Source organism: Manis pentadactyla, chromosome 16 (genome assembly GCF_030020395.1).
Source record: "Manis pentadactyla isolate mManPen7 chromosome 16, mManPen7.hap1, whole genome shotgun sequence".
Taxonomy (NCBI): domain Eukaryota; kingdom Metazoa; phylum Chordata; class Mammalia; order Pholidota; family Manidae; genus Manis; species Manis pentadactyla.
In genome coordinates this window covers 57,633,027-57,651,855 of record NC_080034.1, presented here as the reverse complement: position 1 = coordinate 57,651,855, position 18,829 = coordinate 57,633,027, and the positions used below count along the sequence as shown (strand labels likewise).

Sequence of the window (18,829 nt, the reverse complement as noted above, 5' to 3'; positions counted from 1 at the left end):
TGTAATTGAGAGTCCAGAAATGGACTGTAGCATTTATAGTCATTTGATTTTTGACAAAGATTTCAAGACAATTTAGTGGGGGAACGAACAATCTTTTCAGCCAGTGGCTCTGAATAACTTGATATCCACATGCACCAGAACCTCTCTCTCACTCCAAAATTAATTAAAATGGATCACTTAAAACTATACTCTTAGGAGAATATATCGATATAAATCTTCAGGACCTTGGGCTGGTCAGTGGTTCCCAAGCAAACAGAGAAAAACAGAAATTGGATTTCACCAAAGAACATTATCAAGACAGTGAAAAGAGAGCCCACACAGTGGGAGAAAATACTTGAACATCGTGTATCTGATGAGAGTTTAGTATCAGGAACATAAAAAGAACTCTTCAAACTCAATGATGAAAGGACAATCTGATTAAGAAGTGAGCAAAGTAATTGAATAGACATTTCTCCTAAGAAGATATAAAAATGATGAAATATACATGAAACAATGTTCAGTATCTTTAGTCATTAGGGAAATGCAAATTAAAGCCATAACGTTATGCCACCCCATACCTGCTAGAGTGACTGTAATAAAAAAGGTGGATAATAAAGTCTTGGTGAGGATGTAGAGAAATTGGACCCTCATACACTGCTGGTGGGAATGTAACACCGCACAGCTGCTTTGGAAAACAGTTTAGCAATTTGACAAGTGGTTAAACAAAGTTACTATGTGACTCAGCACTTCTACTCCTAGGTATATACCCAAGAGAAATGAAAACCTGTTCAGGCAAAAACTTGCACACAAATGGTTGCTGCAACCAAAAAGACTTTGTTTTCTACAATAGCCCCAAAGCAGAACTACCCAAATGTCCATTAATTGGTAAATGGCTAAACAAAATGTGGTATATCCATATGAAAGAATATTATTCAACAATAAAAATGAAGTGATACATGCAATGACATAGATTATGAACCTTGAAACTATATGCTAAGTGAAAGAAGCCAGACACTGAAGACTATATATTATTTCATTTATATGAATATTCAGAATGGACAAATCCAGAGGCATAAAAGTAGATTGTGGTCGACAGGGCTGGGAGAAGGAGTTAATGGGGAGTGACTACTGATGGGTGTGGGTTTTCTTTTGGGGATAATGAAAAGGCAACCTTGCAAATATACTGAAAGCAACTGAATTGTACTCTTCCAAAGGATGAATTTTATGTGAATTGTATTTCAATTTAAAAAAAGATAAAATAGACATCACTTTGGATCCCACTGCCCAGGAACTACCCAGTTCATGTCAACTGGGCATTTTACAGAAGGCGACCTCAGCGCCTTTAGACATCTTCTCATTTATTCTTCACATTTGCTTTGTGACTCTCCTGTCAGAACTGGGACTCCTGACATCTTCTCCAGTGTTCTTTCCACTTATTCTTATTGGCTGTGCCCGTTTTTACAAAGAATTTTGGGTGAAGAGAAAGTATGCTAATTTGGAATATCATTAAGATACTATTTCACAAAGTTAAGAAGCGTTACTCAACACACAGTTGACCAAAATGTATTTGTGCTGTGCTTCAGTTAGCACTCAGCACTCAAGCTTAAAGGAAAGCAAAAATTTGAGAAATGGGTTAAATCTCTGAAGTTAGTCTTTCAGTATGAAGGAATTTCCACCATTTCCACCCCCACCAGAGATTGGAAGAAAGAAACAAGTAAACCTAGAAACTTCTTTAAATGGTCATTCATCCTGGCCTGGTATAACGCTGGGGTAGAAAAATGTTGGATTTTGTTTTCATGAAATGGTAGTCATCATAATGTACTATATATAGTCCATTGTCTATGGAACTAGAGTTTATAAGTAGAAGGCATGAAGGAAACTTGCAAGCGTGGAGAACTTAGTTTCAATGGTTAATTTTATTTTATGCTCTTGACATGGGTTCAGAGGGCTTATCCTGTGAGCTCCTTTTTTGATTGTTCCTCATGAGTGGGCATCTAAAATTTAGCAAATGTTGGGCTCCTTGCAAAAACAAAACTTGGTCAGTAATTTTTTTATTTTTAAGGAGAGTTACTCAGATTTTATAGTAACTTCGACAGGAAAACACTATTTTTTTTTCTTTTTTTTGTTATCATTAATCTACAATTACATGAGCAACATTATGTTTACTAGACTCCCCCCATCACCAAGCCCCCCTAACAAACCCCATTACAGTCACTGTCCATCAGTGTATTAAGATGCTGTAGAATCACTACTTGTCTTTTCTGTGTTGCACGGCCCTCCCTGTGCCCCCCTCCTGCACATTATACATGCTAATCATAATGCCCCCTTTCTTTTTTTTTCCCCCCTTATCCTTCCCTTCCCACCCATCCTCCCCAGTCCCTTTCCCTTTGGTAACTGTTAATCCATTCTTGGGTTCTGTAAGTCTGCTGCTGTTTTCTTCCTTCAGTTTTTTCTTTGTTCTTATACTCCACAGATGAATGAAATCATTTGATACTTGTCTTTTTCTGCCTGGTTTATTTCACTGAGCATAATACCCTCTAGCTCCATCCATGTTGTTGCAAATGGTAGGATTTGTTTTCTTCTTATGTGTATATGTACCACATCTTCTTTATTCATTCATCTACTGACGGACACTTACGTTGCTTCCATGTCTTGGCTATTGTAAATAGTGCTGCAATAAACATAGGGGTGCATCTGTCTTTTTCAAACTGGGCTGCTGCACTCTTAGGGTAAATTTCTAGGTGTGGAATTACTAGGTCAAATGGTATTTCTATTTTGAGCTTTTTGTGGAACCTCCATACTGCTTTCCACAATGGTTGAACTAATTTACATTCCCACCAGCAGTGTAGGAGGGTTCCCCTTTCTCCACAACCTTGCCAACATTTGCTGTTTGTCTTTTGGATGGTGGTGATCCTTACTGGTGTGAGGTGATATCTCATGTGGTTTTAATTTGCATTTCTCTGATGACTAGCGATGTGGAGCATCTTTGCATGTGTCTGTTGGCCATCTGAATTTCTTCTTTGGAGAACTGTCTGTTCAGCTTCTCTGCCCATTTTTTAATTGGATTATTTGCTTTTTGTTTGTTGAAGTGCATGAGCTCTTTGTATATTTTGGATGTCAACCCTTTATCGGACCTGCCATTTACGAATATATTCTCCCATACTGTAGGATGCCTTTTTGTTCTATTGGTGGTGTCCTTTGCTGTACAGAAGCTTTTCAGCTTGATATAGTCCCACTTGTTCATTTTTGCTTTTGTTTCCCTTGCCCAGGAAGATATGTTCATGAAGAGGTTGCTCACGTGTTTATGTCCAAGAGATTTTTGCCTATGTTTTTTTCTAAGAGTTTTATGGTTTCATAACTTACATTCAGGTCTTTGATCCATTACAAATTTACTTTTGTGTATGGGGTTAGACAATAATCCAGTTTCATCCTCTTCCATGTAGCTGTCCAGTTTGCTAACACCAGCTGTTGAAGAGGCTGTCATTTCCCCATTGTATGTCCATGGCTCCTTTATCATATATTAATTGACCATATATGCTTGGGTTAATATCTGGACTCTCTGTCCTGTTCCTCTGGTCTGTGGGTCTGTTTTTGTGCCAGTACCAAATTTTCTTGATTACTGTGGCTTTGTAGTAGAGCTTGAAGTTGGGAAGCGAGATCCTCCCTCCCCTCACCACTTTATTCTTCCTTCTCAGGGTTGCTTTGGCTATTCGGGGTCTTTGGTGGTTCCATATGAATTTTTGAACTATTTGCTCCAGTTCGTTGAAGAATGCTGCTGGTGATTTGATAGGGATTGCATTGAATCTGTATTGCTTTGCGTAGGATGGCCATTTTGACAATATTAATTCTTCCTAGCCAGGAGCATGGGATGAGTTTCCATTTGTTAGTGTCCTCTTTAATTTCTCTTAAGAGTGTCTTGTAGTTTTCAGGGTATAGGTCTTTCACTTCCTTGGTTAGGTTTATTCCTAGGTATTTTATTCTTTTTGATGCAATTGTGAATGGAATTGTTTTCCTGATTTCTCTTTCTGCTAGTTCATCGTTAGAGTATAGGAAAGCAACAGATTTCTGTGTATTAATTTTGTATCCTTCAACTTTGCTGAATTCATATACTAGTTCTAGTAGTTTTGGAGTGGACTCTTTAGGGTTCTTTATGTGCAATATCATGTCATCTGCAAATAGTGAGAGTTTGACTTCTTCACCAATCTGGATGCTTTGTATTTCTTTGTTTTGTCTAATTGCCGTGGCCAGGACCTCCAGTACTATGTTGAATAACAGTGGGGAGAGTGGGCATCCCTGTCTTGTTCCTGACCTTAGGGGAAAAGCTTTCAGCTTCTCGCTCTTCAATATGATGTTGGCTGTGGATTTGTCATATATGGCAAATTTATTTTGTTGAGGTACTTGCCCTCTATACCCATTTTGTTGAGAGTTTTTATCATGAATGAATGTTGAATTTTGTTGAATGCTTTTTCAGCGTCTATGGAGATGCTCATGTGGTTTTTGTCCTTCTTTTTGTTAATGTGGTGAATGATGTTGATGGATTTTCGAATATTGTACCATCCTTGTGTCCCTGAGATGAATCCCATTTGATCATGGTGTATGATCCTTCTGATATATTTTTGAATTCGGTTTGCTAATATTTTGTTGAGTATTTTTGCATCTATGTTCATCAGAGGTATTGGTCTGTAATTTTCTTTTTTAGTGGGGTCTTTGCCTGGTTTTGGTATTAGAGTGATGCTGGCTTCATAGAATGAGTTTGGAAGTATTCCCATCTCTTCTGTTTTTTGGAAAACTTTGAGGAGAATGGGTATTATGTCTTCTCTGTAAGTCTGATATAATGATATAATTCCACGGTAAATCCATCTGGCCCAGGGGTTTTGCTCTTGGGTAGTGTTTTGATTACTGCTTCAATTTTGTTGCTGGTAATTGGTCTGTTTAGATTTTCTGTTTCTTCCTTGTTCAGTCTTGGAAGGTTGTATTTTTCTTGGAAGTTTTCCATTTCTTCTAGGGAAAACACTGTATTTTTAAAAATCTTGACCTTAAGATACTACTGGTGCTCTGGCTATATTTTTTTATCACATAATTGAAGAAATGCTATTAATTTTTGGTGAAAATTTATTATTTCTAGAAACTTATGAATTTCTTAGACCTGACATAGAAGTTTTCAGTGAAGTACAGTTTGATTCCTGACATTTAATTAATGTCTTTTGTACTCAGAGTTTATCCTTATGCCTTGTCCATAGTAAATGCTTAATACATGTTTGTTTTACATATATACTTATAATCACATATATAATTACTTAAACATACTGTTTTGTATTATATCCCCCCATACATACACAATTAATTAGAATGTTCTCAATTGATAATCGTGTGGGATAAATTTTCTTAATGTTTTTTCTGTTTTTTAGGTTGGTATTTCGTATGGCATCTTTTTTTATCAAAGTTCAAGTTTCTGCGGGAACTAGTGGGAGACACAGGCTCTCAGGAGGGAGATCCTGAGCCTTCAGGGTCTGAAACAGAAGAAGATGCTCCGTGGCCTCCGCACAGGATCAGACCTGCTCGGCAGAGGAGGGCGCCTGCTGATGAAGGCCGCTGACCCCAACCAGGGTCCTGTCTCAGTGAAGGATGAAGGGCAGTGGGAGCCTCTGTCTGCAGGGACTTGGCTTTGCAGTTCGCTGAAAGATCGAACATTTATACTTAGATTTTAAGTCTAATTTACAAAAAAGGTTTACATGTAAGCCATATGAAAATAAAGGGAATTAAAACCAAATTGGACCACTGCAAATTTCATCTTAAAGATAATCTTTTGCTTCACTAGCTTTCTACTCAGATACTTATTCTTTGGCTCTTGGATTTATTTTCTTGCACTGATGTGAATCTGGTAAACATTACAGGCTTGAAAAAACCATATTTTGTTCTATAATGTGCATTTTACTTTGTTTGAAATTGGGGTGTATGTCATGATTGCTGTCAACCAGGGCAGAGTCCTAATGTAATTATCCTAGCCTAGTAAGTGTGAAATTACAGCTTGTCATTGCATCATCACCATGTTGTTGGTATCAAATGTGTCAGGTTTAATTGACATTTAAAATGTCTTCAAAAAGATTGCACTATGATTCAGCATTGAAACGAGAAGTTATTGTGTAATGCAGAAAAGCATGGAAACAGAACAGCAGGTGTACATTGATATTAGTGAAGCAAATACCCATCACTGGAGGGATGATTGCAATTCTATATTTTCTTGTAAAGTAACCCAAAGTGCTTTACAGGACCAAGAAAGGAAGATACCAGAACTGGCAAAGCTGTACTACGTTTCGTCTGTGAGACATGCACAAAAGGATTGCCTATCACACGCCAACTATGCAGTGGAAGGCAGGAGAAATGGCCAAAAACCTTGGAATAGATGCAACAAAATTCAAAGCAGTGAGAGCTTGGTGTGATAGATTCATGCATCAGGCAGGACTATCACTAAGGCAACAGACGTTGTTCTGTCCAAAGGTTCCTGCCAACATTCAACAGAAGACAGTGGTGGAGCACCCTTTCAACAAATGCTGCCTCGCCAGTGCTCTTGATGACACCAGGGTGGCTGTTGTGAAGACATCTATGACTGTGATTTGAGAACTGATTCAGAAGAGTTGAACTCAGAATATGAAGTTATAGTTATAACTTAACCAGTACACTTTCTTTACATTTGCACAAGCTTGATGTGATAAAAATCTAACTCTAAAAGCTCTGTTTCCATAAGTATAAAATAAACATTCGTCATGATATGAAGGCATCGTGTCATAGATTAACTGCCTGTTTTTTTTCTTAGTGATACATATGGTGCATCCTACAACTGATGATACCTTAGATTTAAAAAGTTTGAAAATTTATTTTTCTTGCTAAAAGAGCAATTATTTATTGGAGAACTTAATTCTTACTCTTATAATATAGTTAAAATAGTTATCCTCTATGAGATACATTTTTGGGGGCAACCTATTCAAGATTTTAGAGTAGTAACTTAGGAATCTAAGAGCTATCTTCTACTTTAGGAAGAACAGGTAAGTTACTCCCTTTGTTTGGGGAGGACTTCATGCTCAAGGTGTGTGTGTGAAGAAAACACTTCTTCACAAACCATTCCATGACAAAACCTCAGAATTTCTAGGCATTGAGGGAAAACTAGAGTAGCTGAGAAATGCCTGCTTCACTGTAAAGTAACTCTGGCCAGCTTCCTGTGTTTGTCTTCCTTGAACTTTGGACTGTGTGTTTACTGGGGAAGGGAGATGGATTAAAGAACCTTCCTGTTTAGTGTTAATATGCTTTTTACAAGAATGAATTGCAAAGCCAGTTTATTTTATTAATCCAAGTTTATGCTTTTAAACTTTTTTCTCAAGTCACAGAATATCACCTGTTTTAGGACGGTGTGTAATTATGTTTGGTACTCAAACTTCATGCTGGTAGCTTTGTTTATCGATAGTTCACTTGCTGTGCTCCAAGTTGTATACCTGATGAAGGCTTCTGCTGTTTTTGTAGCCCTTTGGATAAACTAGAAGGGAATTTACAGAGTACAACTTTAGTTTTAATATTAGCTAGGGGAGGATCCTGCAGCAGCTGAGACTAGGGCCTAATCTTTGTCTTTATTTCCTTATTGGATGCAATTTTCTGTTTTCATGTGACTGTAGGGATCACCAAACCAGTGACACAGTTTCAAGCATTAACTTTAGTGCTTCATACTAACTAAACATTACACTAAGGTGATCATCAGTTAGGAAAAACATTCATTCCTAACAAGCTTCTTGGTACTGGGAGGATATTTAAATAAGATCTCATAGTCTAATATTGAGTTATAAATTCTGCTTTATAGTGAATATCTTGCATTTCAGTAATAATAGCTGCTGAGAGCCTTAAGCAGCCAGAGAGCTTCCGTTTGTGAAGTATTAATGTTGGCTGATGTAACCCCACACAATCTGCAGGGTCATCCACAGAGGACTACAGATTAATCCACCTAAAGGTGTACATGTTGGCATTATTTATTAATATTTATGCTTCACAGAAGTCTCAAATAGAATTTTAAGAAATGTTCTGCTTAACTTGGGCAATATAGCCAAAAGCATATTTAATAGCTCATACTCTACTGTGTTTTAACTCTTTAAGAGAGTAAAGAAGTCACGGATGCCAATATGAAAAGTATGTAAACTAATTCCTTTGTGTAAAACCTTTTTGCCCTGCAGTCCTCTTCCCACAGTACGCTTACCATAGTACCTATTTCTGAGGCCACTTCAAAAGGCAAGAGAAATAGTTGTTAGCACAGAATTTAATTATTTGTGTGGTATAGTGTTGTTGTTCTTTTTTTCGTGTTAGTACTTTTACAGCTGAACTTACCAGGATTTATCCTAAGTGCATTTTCAGTTTCAGTAGGAGATGGACTAGCCTCTGCTTGATTTTAAAGCTTAGAAGGTTCTTGTTCCTTCCCATCCAACCATTCCAAAATCTTGTTTGCCTCTGAAACGTTTGTGGAAGTTGCCTGTATCAAATGTATTTGTAGCATTGCTCTGACTTAAATGCCAAAAACACTAAATATTTGTGAGGCACTGCTAAATGAGGTTTTTAATATTTACATTGAGCTAAAAATAAAATTGATCCAATGAATTTTGTAGTATTGTTTTCATGGTGAAACAAACACTTTTTTTGTGGATAGCCAGTTCACACATGTGCTGACCCATATCTTCAGATGTTACTAGTTTCAAAACAACTTCAAACTGTTATTTTGCTGACAGCTGGGAATATATTAAGTAATAGTTTCTTAAAATATGGCATTTTGAGCCAAAACGTGTTGAAAGATTTGAAAGTAGTGCTTTTTTATTTTTAAGAGTAACAATTTTTGAAATTGTTTTAAGTCAGTGATGCAGTATTTTTTAAAGTAATTTTTTGTTAAAAGGTATGTTTTACTGTAACTTGTAACCAAGTAACTTGAGATTTTGACTGGTAAACTTCAAGTGTTTTTATATTTGAAGTTGGCTTTAAAAAGCTAATGAGCTATACTCAAAAGGTTATATATAGACTCCCAAGCAGCTAAATGGAACAGTATTTTGTTTTGGAGTCTAGAATTAAAGTACCTTGTATTGTCTGCTTTTAAAGTATCCTGTAACTTTTAGCTTAATGCATAAAGAGTAACATCTTATCTTAATAAAAGTCACACTTTCTGTTTGTTAATGTACGTGCATTGCCTGTTTTATAACCAGTGTTGAACATTGCCCTCCAAGTCAGTTCTCTGAATAACCATTCACCAAATACTGTTTCTTAAAGGAAAGGTTCTGTGCTGGGCCATGATGCATTGTGATCTGGCCACTTGACAAAAGGTTTATAAGGAATTAGAATTGTGTGCATTAATAGTACCTTTATATAACGAGATGTCAAAGTAGACATGAGACGTGTGTGAATGATCATTCACTGTTTCTGTTTTAAAACTGGTCAGTACTATATCTAAAGCTGTGGTTTGTATGATGTTTTGACTTTCACTTTAAACGGCACAGAATAAATTAAAATGAAAACAAAAGTCGTATATGTTTCATTGATAAAGTGTGAGCTTGAAGCGTACCTTGGACATGAAGGTATTTGAAAGCAGCTATTTTTACCAATGGTCCACCCTTCACCTCATTTTAAGAATTAAGAGAAGACAGAGAAGAGAGTAGTATTCACAGTGCCATGGATGGAAACGACTTAGAACCTGAAGGACAGACAGTGTTAGAGCTAACTTACATTTACCATATTCATCCTTTGGTTTTCTTTTCATACTTTATCCAGCATCCTCCAGAATGTTTTGATACTCTTACCATAGATAATGTCTCACATTTTTGCTGGTATCAGCCACCAGGGGACTGAGTGAGGAAGCAGACCGAAGCCAAGGAAAAGATTGATAAATGCCTTTGAAAACCAGTTTGATACAGGGAATCATTAATTGCAGTGTCTGGGGACCAATTTTTAAAATTTTTCTGCAGCAGTGCTCAGCTGCCAGAATGTAGAGAGAGAAAAAGTGGATTGTGCCAGGGTCAGGCTTGATATTGGAGGAGTATCTCAGGGGCAAGGTCATTAGAGATTGCCGGAGATGGGCCTTGAGATTCGTGCTGGGTTGTAAGAGAAGTCGGATCATTAAGACTGATAAATTGGATGAATGGGAAGGGGTAGAGATTTAAGACAAAATGAGTGTGACATTTGTGTGTTATGGGTAGAAGGAAGTTTGGGACAGAGACTAGGATGTTAGAAGTGGAGCAGTTCTGAACAGTGACATGAAATATAGCCATAGAAAAGGGGAATCAGAACTGTACCACAGTGGTGTGTGAACTGTCACTGGCCGCTAATATAGCTAGAGTTGGGGTGGAGGAGATTGCCATGAGCTGGTGACCAGTTCAGGAACTTGCAAGACTGACCTGAAGGTGTGGGGCATCACGTGGACCCTGAAAGGAGGGAGTTTCCTAAAACTGGAAGAGGCTTACTCTTGGGGACCTGTGAGAATGTTTCTCTTCACCCTGGCCCGTCTGACAGCTCTGCAGGTCAGTATGTGATTGTTATGGTCAAGCAAGTACTTCGGTTATAGAGATGATGCCGTTTATGGAGAACTTGTTGGGGGGCGGGGGGGGGAGGAAGGCAGGAAGGAGCAAAAGCTCTGAGAATCATAAAAGGAAGAGTAGGAGATTTCCAGGTCGAGGGTGAGACAAGGATTCCAGACAGAACAAAGAGCTGTGCAAATGTCTTTTGAATTTCAAAATTTTTTAATTTAATTTAAAAAAATTTAAATTTGTTAATATATAATAGGCAACCAGTAACTTAACCTCCCTCTCTTCCCATACATCTTACTCACCGCTGTAGCCTTGGAAGCCTTCTTAATGACAGCTTGGTCCAGGAGTTGGTCAGTTCATTGAAAAAGTCTGTTATGGGAAGATACCTTGTTTGGAGAACTGTAGATAGTTGATTATTCCTGGAATAGAGTGATTATAGGGGACGATGGTTTGAACCTGGAGAAGTAGGAAAGATCTAGGTCGCAAAAGGCCTTCTATGCAATGATGATGGCTTTGAAATTTCTATTTGTTGAAGAGCATTGTGATACTTTACTTGGAGCTAGGGCATTGATTCACTTGTTGGACATGTATTAAGTCGTTCCTCTTGCAGGCAGGCACCTGGACGAAACAGGTGGCGTAGAAAGATGTTAACTAGCAAGGAGGGTTGATTTGGAGGCACAGTAGGAACAGGTGTGTCTCACTGTAGTTACAGTAAGAAAATAGCTCCGTGCCACCTGGAGAGGAGTGATGACCATGGGAAATTTGAGGACACGAAGGATCGACAAGATTTTTTTTTATTAAGGTATCATTGATATACAATCTTATAAAGGTTTCATGTGAGCAACATTATGGTAATTACATTCACCCATATTATCAAATCCCCCACACACCCCGTTGCAGTCAGTGTCCATCAGCATAGTGAGATGCTATAGAGTCACTACTTGATTTCTCTGTGCTATACTGCCTTCCCCGTGACCCCCCTACATTATGTGTGCCAATCATAATGCCCCTTAATCCCCTTCTCCCTCCCTCCCTCCCCACCTACCCTCACCAGCCCCTTCCCTTTGGTAACCACTAGTCCCTTCTTTGAGTCTGAGTCTGCTGTTGTTTTGTTTCTTAGTTTTGCTTCATTATATTCCACAAATGAGGGAAATCATTTGCTATTTGTCTTTCTCTGCCTGACTTATTTCACTGAGCATAATATCCTCTAGCTCCATCCATGTTGTTGCAAATGATAGGATTTGTTTTTTCCTTTAGCTGAATAGTATTCCACTGTGTATATGTACCACATCTTTATCCATTCATCTACTGATGGACACTTAGGTTGCTTCCATGTCTTGGCTATTGTAAATAGTGCTGTGATATCTTACTACACTGATGGACAGTTACTTCAATGGGGTATGGGGGGGACTTCATAATATGGGTGAATGTAGTAACCACATTGTGTTTCATGTGAAACCATCATAAGAGTATATATCAATGATACCTTAATAAATAAAAAAATAGGGCTGCGATAAACAAGGGTGCATATGTCTTTTTGAATCTGGGATCCTGTTTTCTTCGGGTAAATTCCTAGGAGTAGAATTTCTGGGTCAAATGGTATTTCTATTTTTAGTTTTTTGAAGAACCTCCATACTGCTTTTCACAATGGTTGAACTAACTTACATTTCCACCAACAGCGTAGGAGGGTTCCCCTTTCTCCACATCCTCATCAACATTTGTTGTTTGTCCTTTGGATGTTGGCCATCTTAACTGGTGTGAGGTGATATCTCATTTTAATTTGCATTGTCCTGATGATTAGTGATGTGGAGTATTTTTTCATGTACTGTTGACCATTCGAATTTCTTTGGAGAAGTATCTGTTCATATTCACTGCCCATTTTTTAATTGGGTTATTTGCTTTTTGGGTGTTGAAGTGTGTGAGTTCCTTATATATTTTAGATGTCCACCCCTTATCGGATATATCATTTGCGAATATATTCTCCCATACTGTAGGATGTCTTTTTGTTCTGCTGATGGTGTCCTTTGCTGTACAGAAGCTTTTTAGTTTGATGTAGTCCCATGTGTTCATTTTTGCCTTTGTTTCACTCGCCTGAGGAGTTGTGTTCAGGAAAAATTTGCTCATGTTTATATTCAAGAGATTTTTGGCTATGTTTTCTTCTAAGAGTTTTATGGTTTCATGACTTACATTCAGTTTCCATTTCGAGTTAACAGGATCAGCAGGATTTGAGATGGGATTGTGAAGGCCAGTGTAGGAGAAGGAGAGTTGCAGGATGGTTTCATTCCTGAAGCTGGGATTGATGACACTGAGGGATGCACAAAGGAGGAGTAGGTTTGAGGCTGGCCACGGGGAGATGGAAGACTAAAGTCAAGTTTGGGGCATACATATTTGAATTTGAGGTGGTTATATGCCATTAGGTATACAGAAATACTAACCAGTTGTAAAAATAGTATTTGGATATGGTTGAAACAGACTGTGGCCATCTGCATGTGAAAGCAGTTGGAGCTGTAGGCAAGAACTGGACCTGCCAGGGAGAGGAGTGGCCTCCCAAGAGCATCAGCATTTAAGAGTCTGGAAAAAACAAAAGAGGCCATTAGGACATTGAGAAGGACTGGTCAGAGAACCAGGAACATACCTGAAGGAAAGTAAGATGCTGGAAGCAAGACGAAGAAAGAACTTGAAGGAAGATCAAGTGTTCAGCTGACACACACTGTAGACTGACATTGCTCAGAGCTAATTATTAGAAGAGATTGTGGTGGCAGGAAACTGTTGCATCAGTCCATGCAAGACGATGCGAATCTGCAGGCTGGTGGTATTGGGGACAAAATGAGTAGATATTAATGGGAGTTGATTTGGCAGGGTTTGGTAATTGATGACATATGGAAGCCGAGGGACAAGTACAAATCGATGGTGGCTGATGGAGGACACAGGTGGGACATGTTTTAGGGGGCAGTTTGGGGATAAGTCCAGGTGTGCATAAGACTGGTGAAAATGGCCAATCTGATTTGAGTTATAAAAGATCAGGAGAACTGAGTTCCTACCCAAATGCTACAGAGAGTTGGCAGTTTATTTGACCACTCTGTTTCTTGGTCTACTAAATGGGAATGATGTCGTCTAAGATTCTTGTAAGGAATATATTTTTAAAAATACTTGTTAAGTAGATTTGTTAATATATAATAGGCAACCAGTAACTTAACCTCCCTCTCTTCTTTCCGTACATCTTACTCACCGCTGTAGCCGTAGAAGCCTTCTTAAAGACAGCTTGGTCCAGGAGTTGGTCAGTTCATTGAAAAAGTCTGTTGAAATGGGGAGTCAGTCATGTTACACTCTTTGAGGTAAAACCAAGGCTTTTCTTACTGAATATAAATCCATTGGAGTTCAATCTTAATTTCTTTGTAAAAGACTTACTTATGTGATTTCCAGTTTTGGTCTCTTAAAATTGTAACAAGAACAGAACCTTAACAGAACAATGATTTTTACTATATTTTTTTACTATATATTTATCTTTTACAAAGTTGCCTTACTTGTTCCTAGATGGACAGACAGGGTTTTACTATCTTGCCTTTATCAAATTTTCCCAAAACATCCAAGTAAGTTTTCATAGAAACAGTAACCCCTTTTTTACACCCAACATTTCATAATAATACTTAATTATCTACATTATCAGAGACAACTGAAATAAGCAGATGTGCAAACCATTTTAATTAAAGAGAAGTCATTACTTGAGACCAAAGAGCAGAAATACATGAGATACTAATCCTCCATCCTCGATTATGCACCCGACCCAGGGAAGTGCTGTGCGTCCTTTTTCATAGCAAATTGAGACCTTAGCCTGGATCTCTTCTCCCTTCTAAGAAGCTTTCATACTCCCACCCTCTGTCTGTCTGTCTCTACCCCCAGTCTGTGCTTCCCTCCTGGTTCATGAGAGGACAGACCCTTCTGCCTCTGTGAAACAAACCCTTTTCCCATGCGTTGGTTCCTGTTCCCCTTGCCTTTCAGCAAACTGACACTCCGTGATTTTCTTCTGTATATCCAGTCACTGTCAACAGGACCATTTCTTCAACGTTTAAACATACTCGGCAAACATTCTGTCCTGAAGAGGGAAAGTCCTTGTCAGCACTCCCCATGTCTCCCAGCCACTTCCTTCTCCACAGCAGGCTTCTCTGAGTTGCCTCTGTGACCCTGACATAAAATCCAAAGGACATTTCCCTGTCCCCAGCTGTGCCTGATCTCAGAGCATTTGTCATCATAGCCTGTCCCTTCCTTGAGACATCCTTTTTCTTTGGTTATAATGATAGGAAATTATCCCTTTATTGGTTTTGATCTTGTCTGGCCATCGATTCATCTCATTTGCAGGCTTACCCTGCATATAAATGTCAGAGTCTCCCAGGGCTAGGTTGAAGTCCCTTTTTCCTTACCGTGCCGTTTCCTCAGGCAATCCTATTTGTGACTTCAACTCCCTTCTTTTCACCAGTGGGGACACATTCCTATCTCTTGTGCCAAGAGTCTTCACAGTCTCTCCTCTTGGTTGTCTTAAACACTGGTCAAACTCAACGTCTGCAAGGTCAGATTGATAACCTTGTTGAAACTGTTCTTCCAGCGGCCTCTGTACAGTTATTAAAGTCGACCGCCTAAGTATCATCCTTGATACCTTCAGGCCCCATATCTAACACGTCAAGTCTTGTTAGTTCTAATTCTGAAATAGCTCCTGAAACGATTTATTTTTCTCCATTTTCTTATTACAGTCTGTAGGCAATGTAGTGTACTGGCCACAAGAGTGGTCTCTGGAATTAGACTTCTGTGTGTTTCATTTTTCATCTGTAAAATGGTGGTAGTAATGGTACCTATCTCACAGGATTTCTGTAAGGATTCTGTAAAGAACGTTTGGCTAGCTCCCAGTGTATACTGAGCGCTCCCTGCTGTAGCGATGCTCTCCGGGATCACTGCAACAGGGGCTGTCTCAACCCACTGCAGTCCCTCTCCAGTTTTTTCTCCTCATTGTCACCAGAATGGTGTTCTTGAAACTCACATATGACCCTGTTTATCTCCTTGCTTGTACCATGTAAATGGTCTCCCACTGCTCCTAGAAAAAGGGGTAAAAATCTGTAGCATGCCCAGTGACAGGCGGCCAGATCGTGTTTTCCAGCCTGACCTCATGCGCAGCCCCTCACTCTACCCTCACAGCAGTGTGAGCCATGGCTCAGTTACAAGCATGTGCCCACCCACTTCCCCTACACCGACCTCCCCTCCGCTCCCCTCCTAGTCATCATCAGATTTCAGCTCACCAGCCACTTTCTCAGGGAAGCTTCTTTGAGCTCCCCTACCCCCAGCCCTTTCCAGACAGTTCCTTTATTACATGGAACAGCCTTCTTCAGTGGCCCGATCCCAGACAAGAATTAGACCTTTGTTGGTGCATTTATTTGATTACATACCATCATCCCCACTGTGCTGAGTTGATGAATCAATATTTTAATATAAGATAGAACTTACATTAAAATAACACTCTACACTGCCAGCTGCATATAGTCAGTCTTTAGTGGGAATCTGAGTCTAAAATCAGAGACCTAATTCCTGTCTTGTCAGCGTCTCCTGAAAATGTTTGCTGTTTTCTTTAGTCAAGAAACACAAAAATGTATGTAAAAGAGATACTTTGCAAACCCCTGATTCCTTCTGTGCATTTTGTGTCCATACTCCATCTTTCTGAAGTCAAAAGATCCTGTGAGAGCAGCAGCCTTTGGCCACGAGATGGCGACAGATTTCAAGAATTAGCAGGTGGGTGTAGTTTCTATTCCTGTGGGGTGTGGGATCCTTTAAAGAGTGTTGATGGGTTTAGTAATTACCTGGCATCCTGTTTTGTGCCATAGGTAATTTACCTAATCGTCTTTACCTAAAGCGGCTAGGGTGAGCATCTTCGTTGTTGCTCAAACTGGAACACTTCCCAAAGTGAAGGGGAAGAGCATTGTATTCATCACTGGGCCTGGGCGACAGAGATAAACCAGGGCTGTTCCGGGCCCACAGGGACATCTTTTCAGTCCATCCGAAGCTGAGACGAACCAGATGACAGTATCTGTAGCCCGTCTGGTTCCTACTGCTGACGTGCAGTCAGAGGGAAAAGGAGCGCTCACAAATAGCTTTTGAACTTCACCTCCCAGTGCATGACTCCAGCAATTAGACACTTCCAGAAAATGAGTGATGGGAGGATGATTGACCCACAGGCCCACGTGTTTACTTGTGGGTTCACCAAACCCTATCTTTGGTGAGCCATCAGGGAAATAGGGTTTGCAAAATCCTTTTTCATATGTTGCCTTCCTTGAAACGTGGAGCTTTTCGAGGCGTGAGGAAGGCAGGGAAAATGTGACCTTAACGAGGAGAGAAGCTGAGGTTCGAAGAGGTAGAGGAGCTTCGCCGTGGCCATAGCAAGCACCCAGCCCCGGGCTGCTTCTGCTTGTTGCTTAGAGAAGGGAAACACTGTTTTCTTTTTTACTTAAAGCATCCAAATCGCCTTATGTTATTCAACACAAAGGAAAATAAATACATATAGAAACACAAGGTGAAGCCCAGATTTATACAGGTGGCCACGGCAGGATCAGCTGAGGGATGCAGTTGATCTTTTGTCCCCTCCACACCCCGGCCTGCCTTTGTGTCCTGTAGCACCCGCTTTCCCTCACTCCAGGAGAGGCCCAACAGCTTCCGGCTCTCGGGGGTTCTGAATCTGGATTGTCCCACAGGACTTGCAGCAGGTCAGGAGGAAAGGGGCATGTGGAGGAGGTGACCCAGTGGCCTGCGAGGAATGTGCTTAGATTCCCAGGGATTGAAAGCAGAAGCTTGCACTCTGTTCTCACATGACCCCGGGAGGTGGCAGGTCCTCAGTGGGGGTGGCTGGCAGGTTTTTGGGATCCGATGCTAAGCTCCAGCTTTGGAAACCGCAGCCAGGTTTTCTATGGCCACACTGGGCCCAGGGTGTGAGGCTCATGTGAGTGGGTCTTATGGGGGCTGCACGGTCGGCATCTCAGAGGCAGCCCTGCTGGACTGCGGAGCAAAGCTCCTGCTCGGTGTACTGGACTGCATAGGACCCTTTGGGCTCTGACGGAGGGTGATGTGCTTGCCGGTAATGACTGACATGACATGTCTCACAGCCCTGGTGCTTCACTCAGAGTCCGTTAACTTGGTTTAGACATAAAACAATTCACAAAGTACATAACAAGCCTTGCACTGAGTGCTGTCTAGTTAATTCATACTCCTTAAAGATGATGTGCACAAACAGCTTCTCAGTGCTCTTCCTCAGACCCCTGAAACACAGACACCAAAGGCGTGGCCTCTCCTGCCTTCTTGCTCCCTGTCCCACACCATCACTCCTGTAGTGCGGCGGAGCAGGTGCAAACGCTCATCACCGCCTCACCTCTCACCTTCAGTGCCCCCCAGGAGCCACCTCTTCCACTCAGCCTTCCTGGTGCTTCAGCGCCCCAGCGGCCTCCTGTTACTGCCTGCAGGAGAGCACTTCCCATTCGTCCTACTCACCCAGTGTTCTCCACCCACACAGTCACCTGGATGCTTACTAAATGCAGGTTCTCGGTACTTTATTTCAGTCCACAGAGGCAGAAATTCAGGGATGTTGGTAGTAAGAATCTGCATTTTTAATATGTTTCCCCCAGGTAATTACTATCCTTTTTAAAAAAAAATCCCTGGTACTGGTTTGAACACTTCAAAATTCATGCTCATGTGGAACCTGTGAATGAGACCTTTTTTGGAAATAGGATCTCTACAGATCATGGTAAAATGAGGTCGTACTGGATTATGTTAGGCCCTAATCCAGTGCCTGGGGACCAGGGGGAAATTTCAGACACACTGAGACACAGAGGAAACGCCCCCTGCAGGTGGAGGCAGAGGCCAGAGTGACGCCTCCACAAGCGGAGACCACCCAGGGTGGCCGGCCACCAGCAGGGGCCGGCACGGAGGCCTGGAGCAGAGCCCCTCCAAGCCTCTGTAAGAGAACCGAGGCTGCTGACACCTTGCTCTCTGACTTCTGGCCTCCAGGGCTGTGGGAGGATGCACATCTGTTTTAAGCCCCTCAGTTTGTGGTGCTTGTTACTGCTGCCCTAGGGAACTAATACCCCCACCCCACTGATCCTAAGGTCTGTGGTCTAGAACACACTGTCTTTTCCTTTTCCCTCCACAGGATGCTATACCTCCTATTCCGATTGTTTTAGTGTTGGAGTGCATGTAAGTACATTTTTTTTAGTGGTTCAGTGAAGGATCTCCTTGGGAATGTTCCCTACCTCGTGTGTCTTTGGGAGGCTGAGCTCACCTCTCTC

The 18,829-nt window shown here is 40.7% G+C and overlaps 1 protein-coding gene across 1 annotated transcript in view; it reads left to right on the top strand.

Moving 5' to 3' along the window:
• SMIM13 (small integral membrane protein 13) overlaps nt 1-9,379 on the top strand; it is a 36,082-nt gene extending 26,703 nt beyond the window's left edge. Inside the window, exon 2 of the mRNA XM_036888687.2 lies at nt 5,388-9,379. Coding sequence (XP_036744582.1) covers nt 5,388-5,575 — 188 coding nt within the window. The 3' untranslated portion in view covers nt 5,576-9,379. The remainder of the gene's footprint in view (nt 1-5,387) is intronic.
• The last annotated feature ends 9,450 nt before the right edge of the window (nt 9,380-18,829 follow it).